This window comes from Ochotona princeps, chromosome 30 (genome assembly GCF_030435755.1).
Source record: "Ochotona princeps isolate mOchPri1 chromosome 30, mOchPri1.hap1, whole genome shotgun sequence".
Taxonomy (NCBI): Eukaryota; Metazoa; Chordata; class Mammalia; order Lagomorpha; family Ochotonidae; genus Ochotona; species Ochotona princeps.
This window is the reverse complement of record NC_080861.1, coordinates 16,508,607-16,534,228: the sequence shown is the minus strand read 5'-3', so window position 1 is coordinate 16,534,228 and position 25,622 is coordinate 16,508,607. Positions and strand designations below refer to the sequence as shown.

The window sequence follows — 25,622 nt, the reverse complement described above, 5'->3', positions numbered from 1 at the left end:
TCTCCTGACACCATGCACATGGTCTTCCATGGCCTGCAGCATCTTTATTGCAAAAGAGCCTTCAATGGGCCACTTGCCTTCAAAGGCACTCCTCCAGGAACTGGCAAAGGCTTACCAGAGGTTTCTCCTGAGAGCACCCCAACAGGTACCTCCCACCCTGAACCCAAACCCATCCCTGTGTGTCACGCCCTACTGAGGACCTAGCCCTACTCAGCTCCCCCAATTCTATTTAACAACTGGCGACATCCACCCCAACGGCAGACAGTTGCATGTGCACCAAATTCCTTCCTTCCTTCCCCAAGCACTCCACCTTGCAGGCCAAACACCCCTGAGGCCTTCCTTAACTCCTGTGGCAATACAGGTCACCTGTCAGCAGATCCTTCAGGCGCTCTGCTTCAACAGTAAATGCAGCGTGGACAGCTCTGCCCTACTCTGCCATGGTTCAGATCCAAGGCTGGGGCCTCACAATAGCTTCTAGAAGGGTATCTCCCACTTCCACCCTTGCTGACTCTCGGCTTGTGCACACAATGGCAGATGGCGTGACCCCTGGACAAGGTCAGCTTCAAAGGCACATCTCCGCTCCCTCATCTAGCTGGCCCACACTGGCCTCTCTCTCCCATCACCTCCCTCTTTCCCTCCCCCACCCCGTCCGCTCCTGCATGTTGGCCTATCCTAACTGCCCCTTGACCAGATGGAACAAGTGTTCCCTCCAGGGCCTGGCACGCCTGGTTCGTCTCTCCCAACACCTGCTATTCCTCTGTGGTCTCGGCAGCCTCATCTCCAGGACTGCTCACCCCTTCCCTGCCTTATCTTCTTCCATAGCTTTGACCACCATTCAAGTTCCTGTACAGGAGACGATTTCAACAAGTGTTGGAAAAAAGCAATTAAAACTGTTCGGATGCTCCAATTTTTTTCTTTTGGTACAAAAACTTTCAGAAACATAGAAAATACATATTATTAAAAAACTATGAAGGGATTTTAAAATTTCTTTTTCACCATAACCAACTTAAGTTTTTTTTCCTTTTATAATAAAAAGGGGGGTACTCATTTACTGAAGACTAAAAGTGGAAGAGCAGAGAGGCCAAAATAGGTTGGCACAATTACCATCTTTTAGGGTTTCTTTTTCTTATTAAGAAATTATAACACTGATTTTCTTGGTAGGAAAGAGACACGTCAGGGAAGGATAGGGTAGGACTGTCCCTCCAGCGAAAGTGGGAAAGACAGGTGGGAAGACAGGAAGATGACAAAAAAGGAAGACAGGTGTGAAGATGGGGAGATGGGAAGACAGGTGCAGACACCGGCTCTCCCTGGTTCCACATGGTAAGAGTGATGGGTCTTCCCTTTCACCTTGTAAAGGGAAGGCTCTGAGGTATCAACCACCCGGGCTACTGGGGAGAGAAGGATGAAGAATCTGTGTGTCCTGGCTGCCGCTGGGGACTCAGCTGGTCTCCTCCAGTGCCAAGAGGTCATCCACATACTCCACGACTTCTCCCTGGAAGAGACAACAGGACACCTCCATCAGGTGGGCCACCTGACTTCCACAGAGCTGGTGAGTGAAAACAGGGAGCTCCTGCCAGATGTTGGCCTGGGATGAGATGCAGGGTTGTGTCTGCTGGTCTGGAGCCCCCCAGGAGGGGACCTGGCTTCCGTGGCAGGTGAGCTTGGTGGCATGTGATCTGTGACACCTCCCGCCGCCGCCCCCCCCGCTCCCCACAGCAGGTGGCTTGCATGAAACAGACAGTTCTGCCAACTTCCGCAAGAAGCTGCTGAGGGCACCCTCCTCTGGGGTCCTCTCCCCAACCTCCTCCTCCCAGGGGAATGTGTTTTATCAGCTTCCTCCCTACACCAATGACAAGACCAGGGTCTGGGTTGATTTTTCTTGCCTGAAGCCCAGGATACAGAAGGTGCTAAATAAATGTGTTAGAGGACCAAGGATTGAGGTGCTGCTGGAGTGACTGACAGGATGGCCTCCTGGGAGAACAGCAAACTATGCTGTGCGTACCAGACGCCCACCTGTCCATTCCTGCACTGCTCCCTGCAGCAGCCCGGCAACCTCCCCCTTTCTGTGCACAACACATCCTTCAACCACTCCCAGTGATGGCTCTTCCATGGCATGGCATCAAATGATTCTACAACCAGTTGCACCTTATCATGAAAGAACACACTAAGAGCGAGTGATTAAAAATGCCAAGCAATCACAGAGAAGAACATGTTTACAGCAAGCATGTAAGCAATTAAAAAAAAAAGTGGAAATGGAGCTGGCATTCTGGTATAGCAATCTAAGCCATAGACTGAAGCCCCAGCATCCCAAATGGGTGATAGTTCAATTCCCATCTGCTCTACTTCTAATCTAGCTTCGTGCTGGTGCGCCTGGGAAAGCAGTGAAGAATGGCCCAGTCCTGGGCTCCTGCACCCACGTGGAAGACCCAGAACAAAGTGCCTGGCTCCTCGTTTTGGCCTGGACCAACCCTTGCCACAGTGCCCATTTGGAGAGCTGGCATGCAAAGGCAGGTTAAGCCTCTGTTTGCAATAGCATCAGCATCAAGCCCCAACTACTCTGCTTTCAACGTAGCTTCTTGCTTATGCACCTGGGAAGGCAGCAGAAGAGGGCCCTGCTACCCAAGTGAGAGACCAACAAGGACTTCCTGGTTCCTGGCTTCAGCCTAGACCTGGCTATTGCAGTCAACTAGGGTGGAAACAGTGGAAAGATCCTTCTTTCTTTCTGTGTGTGTGTGTGTGTGTGTGTGTGTTTCCCACTGTCTGTCACTCTGTCTTTCAATGCATAATAATTCTCTTTTAAAATTTCTTTCAAAAATAAAGATAGTTGGTGGACAGGTATGGCATAGCAAGTTGATTGGTAAAACTGGATCCCATTTTAGACTGCCTGGGATCAAGTTCTGCCTGGCATCCTGCTAGTGCCTGCAAGGCAGCACGTGATGGCTCAAGTACTTGGGTCCATGCCACCCGCACAGGAGACCCTGATGGAGTTCTCCAGGATCCTGGCTTTAGCTTGGCCCAGCCCTACCTGTTGGGCCCATCAAACCAGAGGACAGAAGATATCTCTCTCTTCCTCTCTTCCTCCACCCATCCCTCCTCCCCCGTGATATGCAGAGAGGAGGAGAGACAGTGAGGAAGATCTTCCATATGTTGATTCACTCCCCACGCAGCTGCACCGGCCAGAGCTGAGCCAATCTGAAGCTGGGAACCGGGAGCTTTCTTTGGGTCTCCCACCCATGTGGAAGACCCAAGTGGATTTCCAGGTTCTTGGCTTCTGACTGGCCCAGCCTTTGCCACTGCAAGTCATCGGGGGGAGTGAATGGACAAATGAAAAAAAAAATTTCTCTGTGTGCAACTATAACTTGCAAATCGGTCAGTCAACAGGTGAGTTGGGTGCCAGCTGTACAGGCCTCAGCGCCACTCTGTGCAAGTTTCTGCCATGGGAAATAAGGTCTCTCCGGGCAGTGTCCTAGAAGCCATCTTCCTCCAGGCTGCCATTGTGGCTCTCAGTAGAAAACCTTCAGCCAATGTTGTTCTCGAGGTTCCCTCCTGGTTCTCACGTCAGGGATGACTCGGCCTGCTCCATGATTTAAGCCAGACATGTGCTGTGCGGGCAGACATACCTCATCATCGTCCATGATATGCTCCTTAGCAAAGCCATACAGCTCCTTCTGTAGTGTCGTCACATTGAAGAACTGAACCGCTTCCTGTTCAGGCACAAGCAGAGCACAACATCACGGGTGGGTGTGGGATGGGGCTGGACAGGAGCTGTGGGGGTACTAGATTTCTTTCTGGGGTGATGAAAATGTTTAAAAGTAAACAAAAGTAATGGTCGCACAACCCTATGACTACACTAACTACTGCTGAATTGTAGCCTTAAAAAATTCAATTCTATAGTCAGTGAATGTTGTCTCAGTTTAAGGAAAAAAAATTGATGGCTAATCCTAAGTGAATGAGAGAGAGTGAGCAAGAGAATTTGCGCCATCAATGGAGATAAGATGGTGAAGGAAGATTTACTAGGAGTCTTCAAAGTTATCAGTGGTGAAGGAAGATATACCAGGAGTCTTCAAAAGTTCAAAAATGGAGAACCAACAAGCACAGTGACATAGCAAGCTAATCCTCTGTGGAGCCGGCATCACACATGGGTACCATTTCAAGCCCTGGCTGATCCACATCTGATCCAGCTCCACACCAATGGCCAGGGAAAGCAATGGAAGGTGGCACAAGTTCTTGGGCATCTGCCCCCATGTGGGAGACTCAGAAAAAAGCTTCAGGGGTCCTGGCTTCAGATCGGCTCAGGTCTGGCCATTACAGCTACTAGGGAAATGAAGCAGCAGATGGAAGACTTCTCTCTCTCTCTCTCTCTCTCTCTCTCTCTCTCTCTCTCTCTTCCATTCTGACTTTCAAGCAACATAAATAAATCATTTTGAAAAGTGCAAAATTTGTATTTGGAAAAAGCTGTGTGTGGATTTCAAATGATTTTGTACAAAAAATAAACACCTTTGAATTCGATGTTCCATGACCTTTACCAAATATCCCTGTGTTATGACAAACCCAGAATAGCATGCACACATTCCAAAGAAAACACAAGCCAAGAGCTATGACCATTTTATGGTTTACATAATAGTGTGGGTGTCCCCTTACAGAGTCTGATGTGAATGGTTCGGAAGTGAAGGGTGGAGATTTGATTTAATCAGGGTGTCTAGGAGCTGGGGCTAGTCCCTGGTGCACGCCCCGGAAGCTGACTTGAGCCCAGCTATTCTCTGTCTCTTCCTGCAGGCTCATCACTGGATCCTTCCTCTACATGAAACCTACCACCTGCCATTGCATGAGACACCATGTCTGGAATTGTGAATCTCCTTTCTTCCCTAAATGGCTTCTCTTGGTGGGTCTGTTAAAGGAACAAAAAGCTGATTTGCACCATCAGAAGAGCTCTTCTGAGGAGCTGGTGCCATGGTATAGCACATAAGGCCCCTTCCTGGGGTGCCGACACCCCATGTGGGCACCAGTTACTCTTGCCTGCCCTATCTCTGATCCAGCTCCCTGCTAACACACCCAGGATATCAGAGACAGAGAGACTCTTTCAAATTAATCAATCTTTTTTAAAAAGTTCTTTTGAAAATCATGTATTTAGTAAAGTTCCCCAATATTACATGTGAACCAAGGAGCTTGTTAACTAAGGGGTTTGATAGTGTAACATGCGAGTCTACCACAAAGCTGTTAAAAAAACTAAAAAGTAGAAGCTCAGTACAGTAGCCTAGTGGTTAAAGTCCTCACCTTGCATGCACCAGGATCCCATACAGGTGCCAGTTTGTGTCCCAGCTGCTCCACTTCCCATCCAGCTCCCTACTTGTGACCTGGGAAAGCGGTCAAGGACGACCCAAAGTCTTGGGACCCTGTACATGCACCAGAGACCCAAGTGCTTGGGCTCCTAGCAGACATGTGGGAGACCCCAATGGAGTTCCAGGATCCTGGCTTCAATCCAGTCCAACTTGAGCAGTGAAGATTTTGGGGGAGTGAATTAATGGATGGAACATTCTTTTTCTCTCTGTCTCTTTCTTCTCTCTGTGTAACCACTCTGCGTTTCATATAAATAAATCAATATTTAAGAGAGAGAGAAAGAGAAAGAGAGAAACTGAATAGGCTTAAGAGCTGATGGATGGGGCCCAGTGCAATGGCTCAACTGACTAATCCTCATCCTTCGCAAGCACCAGAATCCCATACAGGTGCCAGAGTGTGTCCCAGCTACTCCACTTCCCATCCAGTTCCCTGTTTATGGTCCAGGAAAGCAGCAGCAGATGGCCCAAAGCAGTGGGACCATGCACCTACAGGGGAGACCCAGAAGAAGCTCCTGGCTCCTGGCTTTAGACTGGCTTAGCATTCCAGTTGTTACAGCTATTTGGAGAGTGAACCAGCAGATGGAAGATCTTTCTGTCTCTCCTTTTCTCTGTAAATCTACCTTTCCAATAAAAATAAAATAAATAAATCTTAAAAAAAAAAAAAAACCTGATGACCAACTTACTAGTGAAGGAAGCCTACAAGACTGGAAAGAAGGAAAAAATTTTATTTAACCTACACACATCAATAATCATTAAAACTACTTTATGAAAAAGGGGAAAAAAGTATTTTTGATCAAAATAAGCTTTATCTTTGAACTCCCAGTACCATAAATGGTATAGAAGTCCTCTTCTATAATTATAAGACAAGAGGAAAGGTCAAGAGAAGGGGTCATATTAGGAATTTCCATTTTCTAAGTAAAATATTTTGATAATATTTACAATTTCTAGGGAGTCTTCCATCAGAAAAGGCAGTAAAGAGATCAGTATTGTGGCACTTGGGGCTAAGCCTCAGCTTGCAATGCCATCTTGCCATATGGGTGCTGGTCGGATTTCTGGCTAGGTGAATGCTCAGCCTCTGATCTAGGTCCCTGCTAATGCACCTGGGAAACCAGTGGAAGATGACCCAAGTGCTTGGGTCACTGGGACCGATATAGGACACCCGGATGGAGTTCCAGGCTCCTGGCTTCAGCCCGGCCCAGTTCCAGCTATTGTAGGCATTTGGGGAATGAACAAGTGGATTCATGATCTCAAGCTCTGTCACTATGCCTTTCAAATAAATAAGTCAATGAATGTAGTAAAATGTTTAAAGATGGGCCCAGTGTGGTAGCCTAGCAGCTAAAGTCCTTGCCTTACATGCACCGGGATCCCATAGGGGTGCCGTTTCTAATCCTGGTGGTCCTGCTTCCCACCTGGCTCCCTGCTTGTGGCCTGGGAAAGCAGTCGAGGATGACCCAAAACCTTGGGACCCTGCACCCATGAGGGAGAGGTTCCGGGCTCTTAGCTTCAGATTGGCTCAGCTCCGGCTGTTGTAGTCACTTGGGGAGAGAATCAATGGACGGAAGATCTTCCTGTCTCTCCTCCTCTCCTTATATCTGACTTTGCAATAAAAATAAATAAATCTTTTAAAAAAATGTTTAACAGCAAAAGCCACAGGAAAAAGTGACTTTCCCTTAATTTCTGAAATAACCTTTTTTGTTACTATTTTTAGTAATTATTTGAAAGGCAGGGCAAAGAGAGAGAGAATGAGAAAATGAGATAGATAAAGAGAATGACAGAGAGATCTTCCACTGCCTGGTTCACTTTCCAGATGACAGGGCGGAGTCAGGCTTATGTCTGGAGCCTGGGACCCAGTACTTAAAGCATCACCTACCTGCTTTGCCTCACAAGGTACATATTAGCAGAAAGCTGGAACAGACACGGAAGCTGGGACTGGGACGCAGCTTTCTTGGCTGTGCCAAAGGCCCAGGCCAATCCTTTCCCTCCAGACATGAAGCGCTCTCTGGAAGGTGAGCATGAGGAGTGGGAGAAGTCAGCCATGGCCATGTTCACTCACCGGTCTGGGCTGGAAGTGCTCGTCCGAGAGGTCCCACTTGTCCCTGTGGTACTGGTAATATACCAGGTTCTGCTGCATGACGCTGTCGTGCTTGTCAAAGAGCAGGTAGCTGACTGCACACGGGGCAGCGTTCTTCAGGTCATTTACTGGGGGATGGGAGCCAAGGAGGCAGGCAATCAGCAAAAGCAGGCCCTGTGAGACCCTCCCAGGCCTGCTTCCCTGGGGACTCAGCGTCCCACCACAAGGGGTCACCAACAAGCCTGTCCCTGACAGTCCTGCCTTTGGAAAGCCTGTACTAGAATTGTCCCCCATGGGCAAGTCACTGACAACAGTCTCAGTGGCAGTGTTAAGGTCAGTTTTGAGACATGGACGCTCCTGGCTAGGCAGTGGCCTTTCAGAAACACTTGGGTATCACCTCCGGTTCTGGGAACCGAGGCTGGTCCCAGAGGAGACCAGCTCTGGGTAGAAGAGAGGGGACGGATTTGAGGCTTATCAAATAGGATTACAATCTTCTACTACAGGTGGACTCTCCTACAGCCAACTGGTCAACCCAAAGACCAGGGCGCCACTTGAAGTTGGCGAAGACCCAAAGTGTCACTTGGTCCTGCCACCTGGGTAGTGGGGGGCGGTTGGAGGGTGCCCATGCCAGCCTCCTTTCTTGGCACAGTGGCTTCAGCTCAGGGCTTCCGCGGGCCTTGGTTTGTCTGGGGGGTAGGAAGGAAAGAGCCAAGAGGAGAGACGATACGACACAAGATCCTGAATATTTATTTGTTCTGGTACCTTACATTCAAACTTGTAACACAACGTTAGCCAAACTCTGGTTGGCTGGTGTAACCGGGAGCTGGGGCATGAATAAACTGTCACCCAGTGGTTGTCTCCCGTCGGGACACCTTTAAGACCAGAAAACCTTCTACTCAGTCACATGATGGCAAATGGGCTTAAGCACATAGAACAGCGGCCCTGAAGAACTGCGCTGCCGCAGACAGAGTAGAGAGTTCAGAACAGAGGAGACTTTGAGAAGGCACTTTCGCTCATCCTGTTCACCTATCACCCCAGGTAGCACAGGCAAGGCTGGAGGCTGGGGCCCCTCTCGGGCCACAGTTCCTGAGAGTCATAGTACATGAGAGTCTCAAAGGACCAGGGAATTGCCAGGGTCCAGATATGTTGGCAATAATTCCCAATTCCAAGCTCAGAGGGCTGGAAGATCTTATGGCTTATTATAATCATATAAAATATATATGTCTATATATAATATATATGTAAGTATTTAACATACACACATATTTATATGTATATGTACATAAATATGTGTACAAACACATGTATATATTTCAAGGTCTTTAGCCTTCAGCAGATGGCTGGGGCTGATGTGATGGCTCTAATGGCTAATCCACTGTCTGCAGGCAATGGCATCCCTGATAGGCACTGGTTCATGACCCAGCTGCTCCACTTCCCATCCAGCTCCCTGCCTGTGGCCTGGGAAAGCAGCGGAGGGTGGCTCAAAGTCTTGGAATCCTGCACCCATGTGGGAGACCTGAAAAGAATCTCCTGGCTCCTGGCTTTGAATCAGCTCAGCTCCAACCACTGCGGCCATTTGAGGAATGAACCAGCGGTTGGAAGATCTTTCACTCTGTGTTTCCTTCTCTCTGAAAATCTGCCTTTCCAATAAAAATAATAAATGTTACAAAAAAAAAAAAGGAGTAAGGTAGGTGGCAGCTGCAGGAAGAGGAGACCCAGCAAGGAACAGAAGTGTCACAGGGAGAAAGGAGGGTGACGGAGCCAAGGTTACCTCTCACTTTGCCCAAGGTGTCCCTGATATGGGCAGGCCACCCCCTGGGAACGAACAGTGACCCAGTCCATCTATGCTGGCCGGGCCACCTGCCATCTGGGGCCCTGGCACTTCATGGGAGCGGAATGGAGTCTGCTGCACCTGTGCCTAGCAGCCCTCCTGAAAGGCCCACCCACCTACGTCTCCTGCCAGGGGCCCTGCACACTGTCAGTTATATAGGGAAAGGAGGGCTGGAAGACGCAGGTGCAATAGAGGAGGCAAGGCCAAGGATGGGGAGAAGGAAACAATTGTTGACACAGCCATGTGTGGCCCCGTGCAGTAACCCTGTACTCTTCATGTCCCTGAGCTCAGCTCACTGAAGCCTCCTGATGCTGGGGGATAATCCCATCACCGGACACATGTGGGGAAACTGAGGCACACAAGAGTACCTAGTAGTATTGGTGGGACTGCCTGGGCAGCAGGAAGTCTGGCCCAGAATCCCCAGGCCATGCTGCCTTGTTCACATGACCTTGAACTCAACAGCTAGTGGTGAGGAAAGCCAAGTCTTACAAGGATCAGCCCCCATGATCTCCAGGCTCATAGAAGATTACTTACACTTGTAATAAGCAAACTGCAAATAATGATACATGGTGGCCACAAACTTCTCCACTGGGTAGCCTCCGATCACTGGGGTGAGGTTCTCTTCACACTGTATCTTACATTCCAGAACTTCTATATAATGATCTGAAATACACACACACGTTTTCAAAACAATGCATCCATTGCTTCCTTAATACATGACTTCTGCCTCCTGCCTAAATGATAAAGGTGGAAGAAAAACACCCATAACATTTAGGACAATGGACTGAAACATTTAACAAAGTACGTTCAGATGAGTAAGAAAGGGTGTCAGCATTGTGGCACAATGAGGAAAACCACCATCTGTAATGCTGGCATAACTATGAGTGCCAGTTCAAGTCCCTGCTGCACACTTGCAATCCAGCTCCCTGCTAATGTGTCTGGGAAAGCAGCAGAAGATTGCCCAAGTCATTGGTCCACTTCCCCCTCGTGGGAGATCCCGAAGAAGCATCAGGCTCCTGGCTTCAGACCAGTCCTGATGGTTGCAGACATCTGGGGAGTGAGCCCAATAGATGCAAGAGTTTTGTCTCTCTCTCCCTCTCTCTTTTTCTCTGTAACTCTGCCTTTCAAATAAATACACAAATCTTGAAAAATTAAAATAAATCCATAAGAAAAAGACACCCACCACAAAAGTGGCCAACAGATGCTAACATCAATGAACAAATGTTTAGTAAACACTGCAATGAGATGCTTTCCTCCTTCTGTAATTAAGAACTATAATCATCCCTAAAATAATTCACATTGTCAAACTGGCAAACTTTGACAGCACCCAGTTAGAGAATGGTGAAACACATGTTCTCACTGGTGGAAGCAAACCAAGAACAAATGTTTCAGGGGCTCAGCAGCGCGGCCTAGTGGCTAAGGTCTTGCCTTGATCCCATATGGCCGCTGGTTCTAATCCCAGCAGCTCCACTTCCTCTCTATCTCTCCTCCTCTCAGTATATCTGACTTTGTAATAAAAATAAAATAAATCTTAAAAAAAAAAAAAGAACAAATGTTTCAGAGAACAAAACGTACCTAAATACACATATCCTCTGATCCAGCCCCTGGACTTTTGGGAAACTGTCTTTAGGCACAGACATATACAAACACTGTTGAACAGTACATAAACTGGAGGGAGACATAAATGCCAAGCAACAGGATGATGGTTAATAAATGCTAGTACATACACAAAGGAGAATAAGGTGAATTATCCAAGTGTCTAGGTCCATTCCAACTCCCAGCCCATGTGCAGCCCTGGCAGGCAGGAGCAGGTAACTCAAATGTTTGCGTTCCCACCACCCATCAAAGAGACACACCAGCTTGAATCCCTAGCTCCTGGCTGTGGCCTGGCCCACATCCAACTACTCAGGCATTGAGAAGCGAGCCAGCATCTGCCCTCCGATTCCCAAAATCTCTGTGTCTTTCTCTCTGCTCTCTGACTGTCAAATAAATGAAAGGAATATATATAAGAAAAACTTTCAAACTTTGTTTTATTTATTTGAAAGGCAGAATTACAGAGAGGAAGAGAAAGAGAGAGATTTTCATCTATTGGTTCTCTCCCTAAATGATCACAATGGCCAGGGCTGGGCCTGGCTGAAGCCAGGAGCCAGGAGCTTCTTCCATGTCTCACATGTAGGTGCAGAGGCCCAAGGCTTTGAGTCGTCTTCCACTGCTTCCAATCCATTAGCAGGATACAGGATCAGAAGTCAAGCAGCTATGACTCAAACTAGTGCCCCTACGAGATGCTGGCATTGTAGGTAGTAGCTTTACTGACTACAGCACAGCTCAGTCCCATAAAAATTTTTTTTTTTAAATGAGAGTACTATGGGGCCTGGCAAAGTAGCCTAGTGATTAAAGCCCTTGCTTTGCATGCTCTGAGATAACATATGGGCACCAGTTCGGGTCCTGGCTGCTCACCTTCCAGTTCCTTGCATGTGGCCTGGGAGAGCAGTGGAGGATGGCCCAGAGCCTTGGGACCCTGCACCCACGTGGGAGATCTGGAAGAAGCTCCTGGCTCCTGGTTTTGGATAGGCTCAGCTCTGGCCATTGTGGCCATTTGGGAAGTGAACCAGCGGATGAAAGATCTTTCTGTCTCTCCTTCTCTCTGTAAATCTGACTTTCCAATAAAAAAATAAATCTTAAAAAAAAAAAGATAAGAGCTTTTAACTTTTCACTGGGAAGAAATACTTTACAGCTTCTCTTTGGCATATCTGAACTGCCAACATCATATATCCTTAGCTTTGGGGCCATTATGAAGTAAAATAATGGATGTTTGAATACAAACAATGCTATTAAGTGACCAACACACAGTGGTGTATAGTGTATGGATGCCCTGGGCAGAGGTGACTCACAGCTTGGACCACAGAGTTGAGATTTAACTCACTTCCCACAGAACACACGTGGGTCCCTGTCAGCCATGTGGGAGATCTGTATGCAGCTCCAGCTACTGGCTTTGACCTGGCCCCAGTCCTGGCTGTTGTAGGCATTTGGGGAGAGAACCAGTGGATGGAAGATCTGTGTATATGAGTGGGTATAGCAGCCCAAGGTTCTGGGTCATCTTCTGCTGCTTTCCCAGACCATAAGTAAGGAGATGGAGCTGTCCCTGGAACAGGCCATACGGGATGCCAGGGCATCAACCCCATGATTACAACTTGGTTTCTTTCACCATGGCGGGGGGTCGGAGGGCGAGGGGGGTATCATGGAGGATCCCTCTGCCCTCCAATTTTTACATGTTTGAAATGTTCCATAATAAAGCTGTTATTAGGAATAAAATTATTTGTAGAAAAAGAAATTCATGAACAACAACAATAAAAGTGACTCAAGGAAAACAAATCCCATATTCAGAACTTCAAAAGGGATCTGACACTACCTTACGTCTAAGTGTCTTTTTTAAAGATATGTATTCATTTCATTTATTTGAAGGGCCCCAAATACTTGGGATATCTTCAGCTGCTTTCCCAGGTGTATTAGCAGGAAGCTGGCCTACCAAGCCATATCTCTTTCACTGCATGGGGTGACCCACACATATTTATGGAGAAATGGATGTTCTCTTCTTTTAAATAAATGCCATGATGTAGCAGGTTAGGCTGCAGCCTGCCATACTGGCATCCCATATGGCTGCTGGTTTGAGTCCTGGCAGCTCCACTTCCAATCCAGCTCCCTGCTAATGAATCGGAAAGGCAGCAGAAGACAGTCCAAGACTTGGGCCCCTTCATCCATGTGGGAGATCCAAAGAAGCTTCTGGCTCTTGGTTTGGCCTGGCCCAATTCCAGCTGCTGTGGCCCTTTGGGAAAGAACTAGCAGATGGAAATGTTTCTCTACTTCTGTAAGTTTGCCTTGCAGATACATAAATCTTTATGAATAAATAAATGTCATTTACTTGTGTACATTCTACATATGCCCCGGCTTTTACTTTTATCTCTGCTGAGGATTAGAACCTGGAATAAGCATTAAGACCCTTACGTCTAGAACATTAGGGGTGGATCGGTGTCCCCACACCACTTTGGAGAAATCCTTGGCCACTGCCAACTTCCTGGGGTGACACTGCCCATGAATAGAAACCAAGGGCTACCTGGGCTACCTATGGGTGCTGTTTTTGGTTTTCCTTCTTTTTCTTTCCATTTTCCCACGTTTTTAGATAAGGTACTCATATTATCTTCCTAAGCAAGAAATTTCAAACCATCACCTCTGACAACAACATAAGAGTTCACTACTGTCTTCTACCTGTGCATATGCCAGAACTGTCCTATGGTCAGCCGGCAATGTAGCAAAGTCGGTAAAGCCTCCTCCTCTGGGGCCCACATTCCATACGGATGCCTGGATCAAATCCCAGATGCTTCACTTTCCATCTAGCTCCCTGCGAATGTGGGAAAGCAACGGAAGATGGCCCAAGTGCCTGGGCCCCTGTACCCAACACAGGAGACCCAGAGGAAGCACTAGCCACCTGACTGTACAGCAGCCCAACTCTGGCTGTTACAACCATGTGGAGAGTGAACCTCTCTCTCTGTAAACCTGCCATTCAAAAAAATGCTATAAATCTTTAAAAAAAAATAAAGAGTATCCCATGATTGAAGTTTTCTGGGTTCCACACAGCCCAGAGGTCCATTATTTTCCCCAAAGCCTGTGGAGTATCTGGGACTGAGCACGACTGACCCTGCTGTTACACAGGGCTGGAGCATCCTCTCAGCTACTTTGTCCAAAGCTCCTGCCAAGTCCAAGGCTAATCTACATAGGCTTCCCTTTCCAGTCACTCATGGATATTCAATCCAGGAACCTTAGAAGACGTGTAGACAGAGAGGTGGCACCTCAGGCAGACTTTCCGCCAGGGTAGCTGAGTCCTTGCGTGCCAGCACACGCCCCCCACCAACCTGCTATGGAAAGGTAGAAGTCCTTGAAGTCTATGATCTCCCTGGAGCCCTCGCAGGCCGCAAGGCACTCATAGAAGGCTTTGAAGAAGTCAGGCAGGGCCAGCTCCATGTCCGTGATGGACGTCCTCCAGTTCTCGCCATTGTACGCCCGCACAGCACGGATAAACAGGCTCTGGAAAACAAGGAGAAGCTGCTGACACCAGCATGCAGGCACCAAGAGCGACCGTCAGGTCCTCTTGCAAGGAAGCAAGACCCCCACGAAGCTCTGTGCTCCCCAGTGCTGAAGAAGCCTCGTTCTAGGGGCAGGCATTTTATGCAGTGAGTAAGCGGTACCTGCACCCCCTATTGGGAGCACCGATCCTGAGTCCTGGCCGCTCTGCTTTTGATCCAGCTCCCTGCTCATGCTCCTGGGAAGGAAGCAGAAGGTGGTGCGAATGTTTGAGCCACCACCACCACACAGAGACCACGGTGTCTTTCAGGTTCCTGACTTCAATCTGGCCTAGCTCCAGCTGTAGCGGGCAAATGGGGAGGAAACAGCTGACGGAACATCTCTCTCCAGCTGTCTGTTTCTGTCCCTCTTTCAAATAAAAATTTAGAAGATGAAGCCACATTGACTTCAAACAAGAACTCAACTAATGGCTTTTTTTTACTTATTTAATTTATTTTTATTTGAAAGGTATATTCAGAGAGAAGGAGGGGCAGAGAGAACAAGATATTCCACCTGCTGGTTCACTTCCCAAATGGCTGCAATGGCCAGAGTTGAGCCAATTTGAAACAGGAGTCAAGAGCTTCCCCTGGGTGTCCCACACAGATGCAAGGGCCCAAAGACTTAAGCCATCCTCCGTTGCTTTCCTAGGGCATAAGCAGCAGGGAGCTGGACTAAAAGTGTATCAAACAGGACCAGAACCAACATCCACATGAGATGCCGGATCCAGCATGTGTAGGATTAACCTGTTGAGCCACCACACTAGCCATCCATGGCTCTCTTTATATCCAGATTTCTCTAACTTGTTTCACTGAACTGTAAAGTGGCAGGTGTGTGTGTTAAAAAAAAAAAAAAAGTAACAGGGCAACAGCTGGGGTGCCAAGGGACAGGAGGGAAATAATTAGCAGTGATGAAAACAGAAAATTTCATGTTATAACTCACTGACCTGCATATACAAAACTGGCAAACAGACTGTAAATAAACAACCTACACCTCAATACAGCTGAATCTTACACTTGGGAAGTGACCTAAGTTGCAGGACAGGAACCTAATGCCCTGCTCCCTCAATAATGATGCAAGAGATGGGAGTGCCACATGCCAGCATTAGTCACCAGGAAAGGCAGCCAGGGGCCAGGTGACACACACTCCATGGCCCTGCCACTCCTAGCTGACTCACCACACCAAATAGCCTGGCTGTAGGACACAGCTGAGTCTCCAGGCAGAGACCTTGTTACATACAAAGCCTGTTAAGTGGCATAGACCAGCCAGGGCCTGCAAAAAAGCCTGGGGTTCTCCATCTGGAGTGCCTTCCCAGCACTGGAGGGCAACCCCGTTGTACTTGGCCATCAGACTTTAGACCTCAAGCAGCAAGTGTGACTCGTCTGAGAGCGCCCAGGCAGTAAGACACCAGTTAGGATACCCTCATCCCATAGCACAGGAAGGCTGGAAGCTTCGCTCTGGCCTTTGGCTGTGGCTTCCTGCTAACACAGACCTGGGAGGCAACAGTGATGGCTTCATGAGCTGAGTTCCCAGCTTCTAGTTTCAGTCCTGGCTAGGTGCTGCTATGAGTAAGTGGATAGATGTTCTCCCTCTCAATTAAATAATTTTCTTAAAAGATTTATTTTATTTTTATTGCAAAGTCAGATTTACAGAGAGGAGAGATAGAGAGGAACATCTTCCATCTGCTGGTTCACTCCCCAAGTGGCCGCAATGGCCAGAGCTGAGCTGATCCAAAGCCAGGAGCTTCTTGGGTCTCCTATGTGGGTTTAGGGTCCCAATGCTCTGGTCCATCCTTTACTGCTTTCCCAGGCCACAAGCAGAGAGATAAAAGGAAAGTGGGGCAGCCAGAGAACACTACCTGTCTGGTAACTTTTTAATTAAAAACAAAAAATTATTTATGGGACCTGGCATGGTAGCCTAGTGGCTAAGCTGGGAGAGCCCCCTGCCCCTAAGGCCAGATGAGCCCTCTGATGGCAGCATTCAGGCCTGTGAAAGGATGGAGAGGTCTCTTGTGCAAAATGAAGGGGCCCCAAGAAAACAGACGACTGCATGCTACACTGGAGGCCCTCTCAATGAGAAAGCAGGTGAACAGGCCCAACATATAGCTTTTCACACACCCAACGCATCATCCTCCATGTTCCACCCTGCCCTCTACCGTCCTCACCCCAGGCTCCCAGCACCTGCGCTCGGTACATAGGCCACAGCCAGGGCTTGCAAGAATTAGCCTTTTCCTCTCGTGGCTGCCATGTTTCATTCTCACCAGAATCCTTCTGCAAAGACACATAAGCCTAAGGATTCTCTATGTTGTCGAATTGGCCTTCTCACTCCTCTAGATTCTCTACCTTACCTTAGATGTGTGTGTGTGTGTGTGTGTGTGTGTGTGTATAAAAACATACATCTTCTAGTCTGAGCAAAAACAGACACTCAGGACAGGTGTTTAACCCAGCACTTGGGATGCCAGGATGTCTGGTGTTCAAGTCCTGACTCCGCGTCCTCATTTCCAGGCACCTTGGGAGGCTGCAGGTGATAACTCCACAGTTGGGTCTCTATCGCCTATATGGGGGACCTGGCTTGAACTTCTGACTCCAGGTTTCAGCCCGGCCCTGGCCTAGTTAGTGCAGGTATTCGGAGAGCACATCGCTGATTGGAATTCTCTTAAACACACACATGCTATTCTGTCTCTATCACTTTGCCTTTGAAACAGATGAAAATTCTTAAAGGAATGGATGGGGGGGGCAGGACACAGCACAGAAGCACAGTGGATTAAGCTACTGCCTCTGACACCAGCATCTATATGAACCCTAGTTCAAGTCATAGCTGCTTTACTTCTAATCCAACTCCCTGCTAATGCTCCTTGGAAAGCAGCAGCAGATGGTCTAAGTGCTTGGCCCCTTGTCATGCACCTGGGAGACCTGGATGAAGCTCCTGGCTCCTGGTTTCAGCCTGGCCCAGCCTGGCTGTTACAGCCATCTGGGGAATGAACAAATAATGGAAAATCTCTCTCTCTCTTTCTCTTTCTTTCTCTCCTTCTCTTTCTCTCTCTGTTTCTCTGTTTCTCTGTTCCCTCCTCTCCCCTGTAACTCTACCTTTCAGATAAACAAAATAAATCTAAAACAGACAATGAAAAGAACAGCTGTTTACACTTCTTTTTCTTGTGCTCCTGGTCAGTTCTGCATGATACCCAAGACACATCTTACAACTAGAATGATCAAAGAATCAATTCTCAAATGCAGCATTTAAATGAAAGGCAGCTCTAAAATCATCCTGGAATAGAAAAAAAGTCCTCCAATGACAACTCCTTCAGAACAAACCACCTCACCACAAATGATACATCATCAGCAAAAAGTAAAACCCATTCTTAGATAGCGAACAAAGCCAATCATTTGTGCAAAAAATGTCAATCGTTTCTATTGTCATAACACTCATGAAGCTTCCCTGCAAATCCCTCATGGTCTTGGAGGTCAACAGCTAGCTGTTCCTGGAGACGCACTTCTTCAACGCCTCACTACACATGCAAATCTGAACACACCTCATACGACTTAGTCTCCAGGTCTTTGATGTGGTCCTCGGCACCAGGCAAGCTCTTATAGTAGGCCATGTTCCTCTTCATCATCTCATCATCCGGGTGCTTCAGGAGGAACGTGTGAGCTGCTGCGATGGCTTTTGGGAGATTATTTGCCTAAGAAAAAAAAAAAAAGACAGATCACAGCTACTCAATGGGTGCTACTTTTGTATGCTTGTTTAAAATATTTCGTTTTATTGGAAATGAAGATTTAGAGAGAGAGAGAAGGAGACACAGAGAGATCTTTCTTCTGCTGGTTCACTCTCCAAATGACTGCAATAGCTGATCCAAAGTCAGGAGTCAGGAGCCTCTTCTGAGTCTCCCATGTGAGTACAAGTTCCCAAGGCTTATGCTGTACTGTTTTCCCAGGCCACAAGTAGCGGGTTGGAAAGGAAGTGGAGCAACCAGGATATGAACTGGCACCTACAGGGGATCCTGGCAATTGGAGGTAGAGGGTTAGCCAGTTGAGCCAACATGCTGGCCCTTGGGCATTGTTTTTTATAAAATGAAAATGGCAGTTCCAGCTCCAAGGATCTTTGTGATCCTACGCAGTATTTTCAGCTATGGGGTCGGTGGCTGCCCACCCAGATCCGGCCCAGCCACTCTGCAGGGGCATTCATCTGCCAGAGGTGACCATCTAGGCGGCCACCATGTGTCTCTTCCTCCCCCCTGCTCTCTGCCGCCGCCCTGTGTGAACCTGAGCAGACACCTTTGCCTTCCAGCATCCTCAGAGACTCACAGGCAGGTGCAATGGGGGGCTGAGGGGTGGACAGAAAGGAAGGCTGGGCCCCTTCATCTCCTGGCTTCCTCCTCACACATCACCCTGGGCTGCTGGGACACCCTTAGACAAAAGCCACAGCTCCTTTCCAGTGGCATTCTCCATGCAGCTACCCTGGGTAAAGATTCCAGAAAGTGCTTTTCCCCCTGTCCCTTTGGGTTAGGGGCCAGTTATACCCTGTTATTACTAGTTCTGGGGTATTACACTATTCCCACATGCTGCATATACCCTGGCAAAAAAACTGTCTTATAAGGGCTGCCACTGTGGTGCAGCATGATAAGTTACGGCTTGTGGTGCCAGTAGCCATTATCTGAGCACTGGTTGGTGTTCCACAGATTATCCACTTGCAATCCAGCTTCCTACTAATGTACTTGAGACAGCAGCAGAAGATGGCCAAGTGCTCTGGGCTCTGCTACCCACGTGGGAGACCTGGATGAAGTGCGTCACTTTAGCCTATCCCAGTGTTGGCTATTGCGGTCATCTGGAGAGTGAACCAGCAGATGGAAAATAACTCTTCCTCCCTCTCCGTATTTCAAGTAGATAACTAAATCGTCAGAAGTGTCTTATGAAAGTTTCCTCAAATTATTCAATATGACTGCAACATATCCTTCATGGTAGCACCTTTACAAATATATTAGCTTCCCAAATCTCTCACAGAGCTTTCTGCTTGTACTTTTTTTTATTTTATTTTGCATTTGTTTTTGCTTGAAAAACAGAGATAGTTCACGCTGAAGGCCTGTTTCCTAGGCTACATACAGGGGACTTGTTCCTCATCCTCCCGCCTAGGGGAAAGTCCCCGGACCTCCGACAGAGAGAGAGTGAGAGAGATCTTCCACTCACTGGCTCACTCCCCAAATGCCCGCAACAGCTGGGCTGGGGCCTGGCCACAGCCAGAACCCTGGAACTGCATCTAGGCCTCCCACGTTGGTGGCAAAGAACCAAGCGGTTGAGCCATCACCTGCTGCCTCCCAAAGTGGACATGAGCAGGAAGCTGGGGGAGAGATGCAGCCAGGACTTAATCCAAGGAACTCCAGTATGGGTTGCAGGCATCTCAAGCACTGGTTAACCTCTGTGTCAAACGCCTACTTACTTCCACTCCTGACAACCTCACTACCTTCTCCCTTACTCATCCAGCCACTCGGCTCTATCTCCCATATGCAGGCACTCTGGGAATTGAATCTGTAGGACAAGCAAAGCAAAACAGGATGACGATGAAGAGAATCTGTCTTCATGGCCTGTACATTCTAGTAAGTTCTCCCTGTCTCAGTAAGTTCCATGGATTCTGTACTCCCACATTTTACACTGCCCAGAACTCGTGACTTGTGCATCCATTGGTACCCCACCCATCAGACGACACTCCTTGGAGGACCAAGCTGTGAATCAAAAGATCCACACCTACATTCCCAGCACCTGGACCAGTTCATGGAACTCGGAAGGATACCGTGAGAATTGCCTGGGTGGAGGGTTGGTAGCAGTCTGATCAGAAAGCAGACTTTATCCTTCTAACAAAAGCCCTGTTCTCTTGGCAGGACCCTGGCAGGTTTGAGGGGAGAAGAAAATTGGGGAGCAAGCAGCAGGAAGATGCTGCCAGAACTGGAAGAAGGAGAAAGGGGGTGTGGAGAATCTTTTCCCCAAACTATGAAGTTTCCTCTGAGGTGGGCAGGAGCAGCAGGCCCAGGGACCTACCCAGTTGGCAATGCTCAAAGGATAGAAACCCTTAGGGGGTACAGCTGTGCTGGGAACAGGTGCTCCTTGGTCAGGAAGACAGAGATGTGGATGCCTTCCATGAGGATGCATGACCAAGGCCTAGGAGACCCCCTAGATTGATACAATCACCACACAGCCTGGTGCAGGAAGGGTTGGCACCTGGACACACACAGAGATTCAGAGTGGCACTCGGAGGCGGAAATCAGGGAATCTGGCTTGGAAAGAGAAAAAGATATCTGAAGGCCACATTCCACATTAGAGAGCCAGTTCAAATCCTGATTGCCCCATTTCCAACCCAGCTCCCTGCTAATGGTCTGGGAAGGTCATCAGTGATGGCCTGAGCACACGGGCCCCTGTCACCCATATGATGAGACCGAGATGAAGCTTCTGGCTTCAGCCAGGCTCAGCTCTGGCATGGTGGTTACTCAGGGAAGGAACCAGATGTTTCTCTGTCTTTCTAAATAATCCTTTCAAATCAATTATTTAATAGAAAAATTCTGAGACTCATTGGGTGGGCAGCACCTCTCTGCACTGCTGTCCCACAATTTGAGCCTAGGCATATTGCAATGATGCTGAGTGGTACTAAAGGGAGATTCCAGATGTCAGAGCTGGTACTTTGGGAATACAACGGCGTGGCTTACAGCAGGGCTGGCTATGCCAGCGCACAGGGAGCCTTCCGCCCATTCCGCAGAGTTACACAGAACATCTTCTATCAACTGATTCACTGTCCACCACGGCAGAAGTTGGGCAAGGCTTCTTCCAGGACTCCCACATGGCTGCAGGGACCCAAGCACCTGGGCCATCTTCTGCTGCTTTCCCAGGTACATCAGTAGGGAGGTGAATCAGAATTGAAACAGTCAGCAGGGCCCACTGAGGTAGCCTAGTGGCTAAAGTCCTCACCTTGCGTACGCCAGAATCCCATATGGGTACTGGTTCTTATCCTGATTGCTCTACTTTCCATTCAGCTCCCTATTTGTGGCCTGGGATGGCCACAAAGATGGCCCCAAAGCCTTGGGATCCTGCACCCGCATGGGAGTCCCAGAAGAAGCTCCGGCTGTTGTGGCCACTTAGGGAGAGAACCAGCAGATGAAAGATCTTTCTCTCTGTCTCTCCTTCTCTCTGTAAACCTGCCTTTCCAATAAAAATAAATGAATCTTAAAAAAAAAAAAAAAACATGTGAAACAGCCAGAACTCAAACTGATGCCCACATGAAACGCTTGTATTGCAGGCAGCTGTTTAACTCGTGAAATTATAATACCAGCCCCCGAAGTTTTTCCATGGCCTCCCATTTAGGATCTGAGTTCTACAAAACTGAACCTTTTCCTGAAGAAGAAATTGATGCTGTCACCTTCCACTCTGATTCTCTCTGCCAGAACATGGATTCACTCCAGGGCCACCAAGCCTTGGACAGACCTGGAGCAGGTGCTGGAGTAGATAGGGGAACCCACCTGCCAGGCACCACACATGTGGGAGCCACCAGCTCTCATGAGAATATCCCAGCTACATGTCAGACAAGCCACCCCTAAACAGGCCTCAGGGTGGTGACAATCCTAAGGCTCAGGAACCCCAGTGTCCAGGTCCAGCAAGGAATAAGGTAAGGATACCTTGGGGGCCAGTTCTGACCAGCTCATAGCTCAGCAATGGTAATGTCTGGCACCATGTGCTGAGCCCACTTTTGTCCAGTGTGTGGAGGCAGCGAGGGTTTGAAGAGAACTGGTAGCAACGGAGAGCGAAGGCCAGCAGACAGCTTGACAACCCATGGTGGACAGGAGGCCTTCACTCCAGGGCCGTGGCCTTTTCCTACAAGGTCACGGGTCCGAGCCTCCTGCAAGCCTCTGTCAGGCAGCAACCCCATCCCTCTTCCCTGATCCCAGACATAAGTCCTCAATCACAGAGACGAGCACTGAGCATGGCCCACAGAGAGTCTCCCGCCTGCAGGTGCCGCTCAGCAGACAGCACTGTCTTCCTTCAGGCTTCAGGCACCTGTCACCCTCCACGTCTTTCCCCCAACTACCAATGGCATTTGGAAAGAGATGTCACCCAGCAAAAAAAGTCACTTCTATGATATCCCCACCAAAAATCACTTTTCCCATGGCATCTTTGGTAAAAACCGTTAACTGAACATTTAGAATAATTAAAAAAAAAAACCTCGAAGTTGGCACTGCGATGTAGCTATGACTCCAACATCCCATATGTGTACCAGTTCAGGTCCCAGCTGCTCCACCTCCCATCCAGCTCCCTGCTTGTGGCCTGGGAAAGCCATAGAAGATGGCCCTAAGCCCGAAAGAGGCTCCTGGCTCCTGGCTTAGGATCAGCACAGCTCTGGCCTTTGAGGCCACTTGGGGAGTGAACCAGCAGACGGAAGACCATTTTTACTGTGACTCTGCCTTTCAAGTAAACAAATAAATCTTTAAAAAAGAAATTATAACTTTTTGCTGAGATCTGAAAACACTAAGGTGATATTTTACTGCCTTTTAAGCAAATGATTGCTCCCAAGTCCTCTAAAGGGTTTTGGAGAGGAGCTGTGAAACCCAAGCTCTCCTGCTGAGGCTGATCCACCACAGACCCCACAGCCCCACCAGTCACCACAACCCCCACGGCCCCACCGGTCACATCGAACAACACACTCTCCTTCCCCTCATCTCTGTCTCTTCTTCAAGTTGCCATGGATTCCTGTACCCAAGAAATCATAGCTTTAGGGATCTTCCGGGTCTAATAATAAATTGTTTTCTCCTTGACTTTGTGACTTAAATTTCATTCAGACTGTTATTTTGCCCAAAAAAAGTACCAGGCAAATCATTTTTAGCTTTAAAAAAAAATGCTTTTAAGGAGCCAGCTGTCACGTTCAATGTTTTGGAATTTTATAAATTTCATCCCCTGGTTCTATTTTAAAATTAGCTTTTCTGTTTACTGCCAGGACAAACATTCACAAAACTGGTATTTTATATGAAACTGTAACTAAATTTAGAAATAGCCCAGCGTTTCTCCTTTTGTGGTTCAGTGTGACTTTCTTGCTCATAGCAATGTAATCCACAGGTGACTCTGCCTTGGCTGGAAATGTGTAAAAACAGACTTTTCAGGCCAAAGGAGTCAAAACAAAGTTTAAAAGCACAGCAAGGGCCCAGTGCGGAAGCCTAGTGGCTAAAGTCCTTGCCTTGCACACACTGGGATCTAATATGCCCGTCCATTCTAATTCTGGCAGCCCTACTTCCCTTCCAGCTCCCTGCCTGTGGCCTGGGTGGAGGACAGTCCAAGGCCTTGGGACCCTGCACCCATGTGGGAGACCCAGAGGACACTCCTGGCTACTGGCTTCGGATCTGTTGCGGCCACTTGGGGAGTGAATCAGTGGACGACGGAGGATCTTCCTCTTTGTCTCCCCAACTCTATGTATCTGAATTTCCAATAAAAATAAATAACTCATAAAAAAAAAAAGCACAGCAAAACTTGTACCTGGGTGGGGAGGCACATTAGTTAGCTGTGGCCTGGTGTCCCAGCAGCTCTCCTTTGGTCTTGGTTCCCCTCTCAGGCGCCTGGGAGGCAGAGGAGGCTGGCTCAAAGTGCTTGGGCTCCTGCACGCACACAGGAGACCCGGGAGACCCCAGATGAAATTCCTGGCTCCTGGTTTTGGGGGATGGGGGCATGAATCCCCTACATGGTCTCTCTCTGGCACTCTGCCTTTAAAATGAATCTTAAAAAAAAATCTATCTTCGGAGTCTTAGGCATGCCACGGGTTTTTCCGTGCAGACATTAAAGCAAATGCAACATATTCCTTTAAAAAAGTGTTCCCAATGGGACAAAGCAGAAAGCGGACTTTCAGAGGCTTCTCTGAGGAAGTTCCAGGGAGCTCGGCTCATTCCTAAATCTTGTAGGTCTTCCAAGGGCAAAGGCTCAACCGAGGGAGAACTGCAATTTGTGGCTATTTTTAGTCACAAATTAGGCAGAAAATAAGCATCCCCAAAGACCAGGGAGCTGTGTTATGTGCTAAAAGAGGGGCGGGGAGAGGGGGCACCAGGAGAGCCACCCCGTCGACCAATCCCGGCTCACATGGTCCCTTCCCTCGCCTCAACTTCCTGCTCTCCTAACTGACCCGCCCGGCTCCACGGGTCCTCTGCCACTTTAGGGCCGCAAAGTCACCAGTCACTGGAGACAGGGCGATATGAATGGGTAGGGAAAATTCAAATCACAGGGAACATCGCCAAGACACTCTGCCCGTTGAGCACCAGACGCTGCGCTGCTGTCCACGTGCGCATCCCTGGCCTTTCATAGCATGGAAGGAGGAAGGCGCCCTCCGGAAGGGCTGGGAAAGAGGTGGGTCCAGAAAGGGCAAGGGGAGGTGGCCGGGACCTGGGGCCAGGGGTGTAGGTCGGGAGGCGGGAACGGGCGTGGCGCGGGGCGGGGCCGAACGCACTTGCCTTGAAGTAGGCGAACTGCAGAAACTTGTAGGGCTCGCGGCGCTGGAAGTCGGCCAGCACTTCGCGGCTGGGCTGCGACTGGCGGAAGGCGGGTAGGCCCTGCTTGCAGCGTTTGAGGCAGTGTGCGCGGCGCAGCAGGCCCCCGAAAAGGCGCAGCTCCGGGTAGCGCATCAGAGCAGCGGAGAGTTCGCCCTGCGGCGCCACACTGCAGTTACGGTGGCAGAAGGCCTCGCTGTCCCGCAGCAGGCGGTGCAACCGTAGGCTGATCTCCAAGTACCCCACGCTCTCGGCCCAGTGCTCGTTGCTGTACTGGTCCAGTGCGTGCCTGTAGGCAGACTCGAGCGGCATCAGCTCATCCCGCGGGAAGCTGCGGAAGCTGTAGCGCTCGTACTGGGCGCGCCCAGGGCGCAGCGCGCAGCCCGCGCATAGCACCGCCAGCAGGGTGGCGGCCGCCCGGTGCCCCGGCACCATGGCACCCGGCGGAGCGGAAGGAAGGACGGGAAAGGAACTAGGAGCAGAGGAAGGAGGTGGACCGCGCGACGCGGCGGCGGGCCGAGGCTTAGGAGGCGGGACGTGGGCCTCCGGCCCGCCCCGTCCGGCCGCTTCTCCCCGCCCCGCCGGGGGATGCCGACCCAGCTGCGGCCGTGTAGGGGGTCCTAGGTGAAGGCGCCCTGCCCTCTGGTGCTCGCACAGCGCCACGCGTGCTCTAGGCTCTGCCGTTTAGTCTCAAGGACGCTGCAGGCTGCAAGCCAAGCGTTTAAAGGACTCAGGTTCCGGAGACCGCCTGCAGTTTCCGATTCCGCAGGGGAGCCG

The 25,622-nt window shown here is 49.2% G+C and overlaps 1 protein-coding gene across 1 annotated transcript; it reads right to left on the bottom strand.

The window, feature by feature from the left end:
- Window positions 1-1,040: 1,040 nt before the first annotated feature.
- Window positions 1,041-25,365, bottom strand: CRTAP (cartilage associated protein). The gene is made up of 7 exons (XM_004588244.4): window positions 24,810-25,365; window positions 17,880-18,029; window positions 14,146-14,317; window positions 9,773-9,901; window positions 7,390-7,535; window positions 3,621-3,704; window positions 1,041-1,492 (listed from the first exon to the last, which is right to left on the bottom strand). Exons 1-7 carry the CDS (start codon window positions 25,278-25,280, stop codon window positions 1,439-1,441), a joined length of 1,206 nt encoding a protein of 401 aa, XP_004588301.2. The 5' UTR covers window positions 25,281-25,365; the 3' UTR covers window positions 1,041-1,438.
- Between the last annotated feature and the right edge of the window lie 257 nt (window positions 25,366-25,622).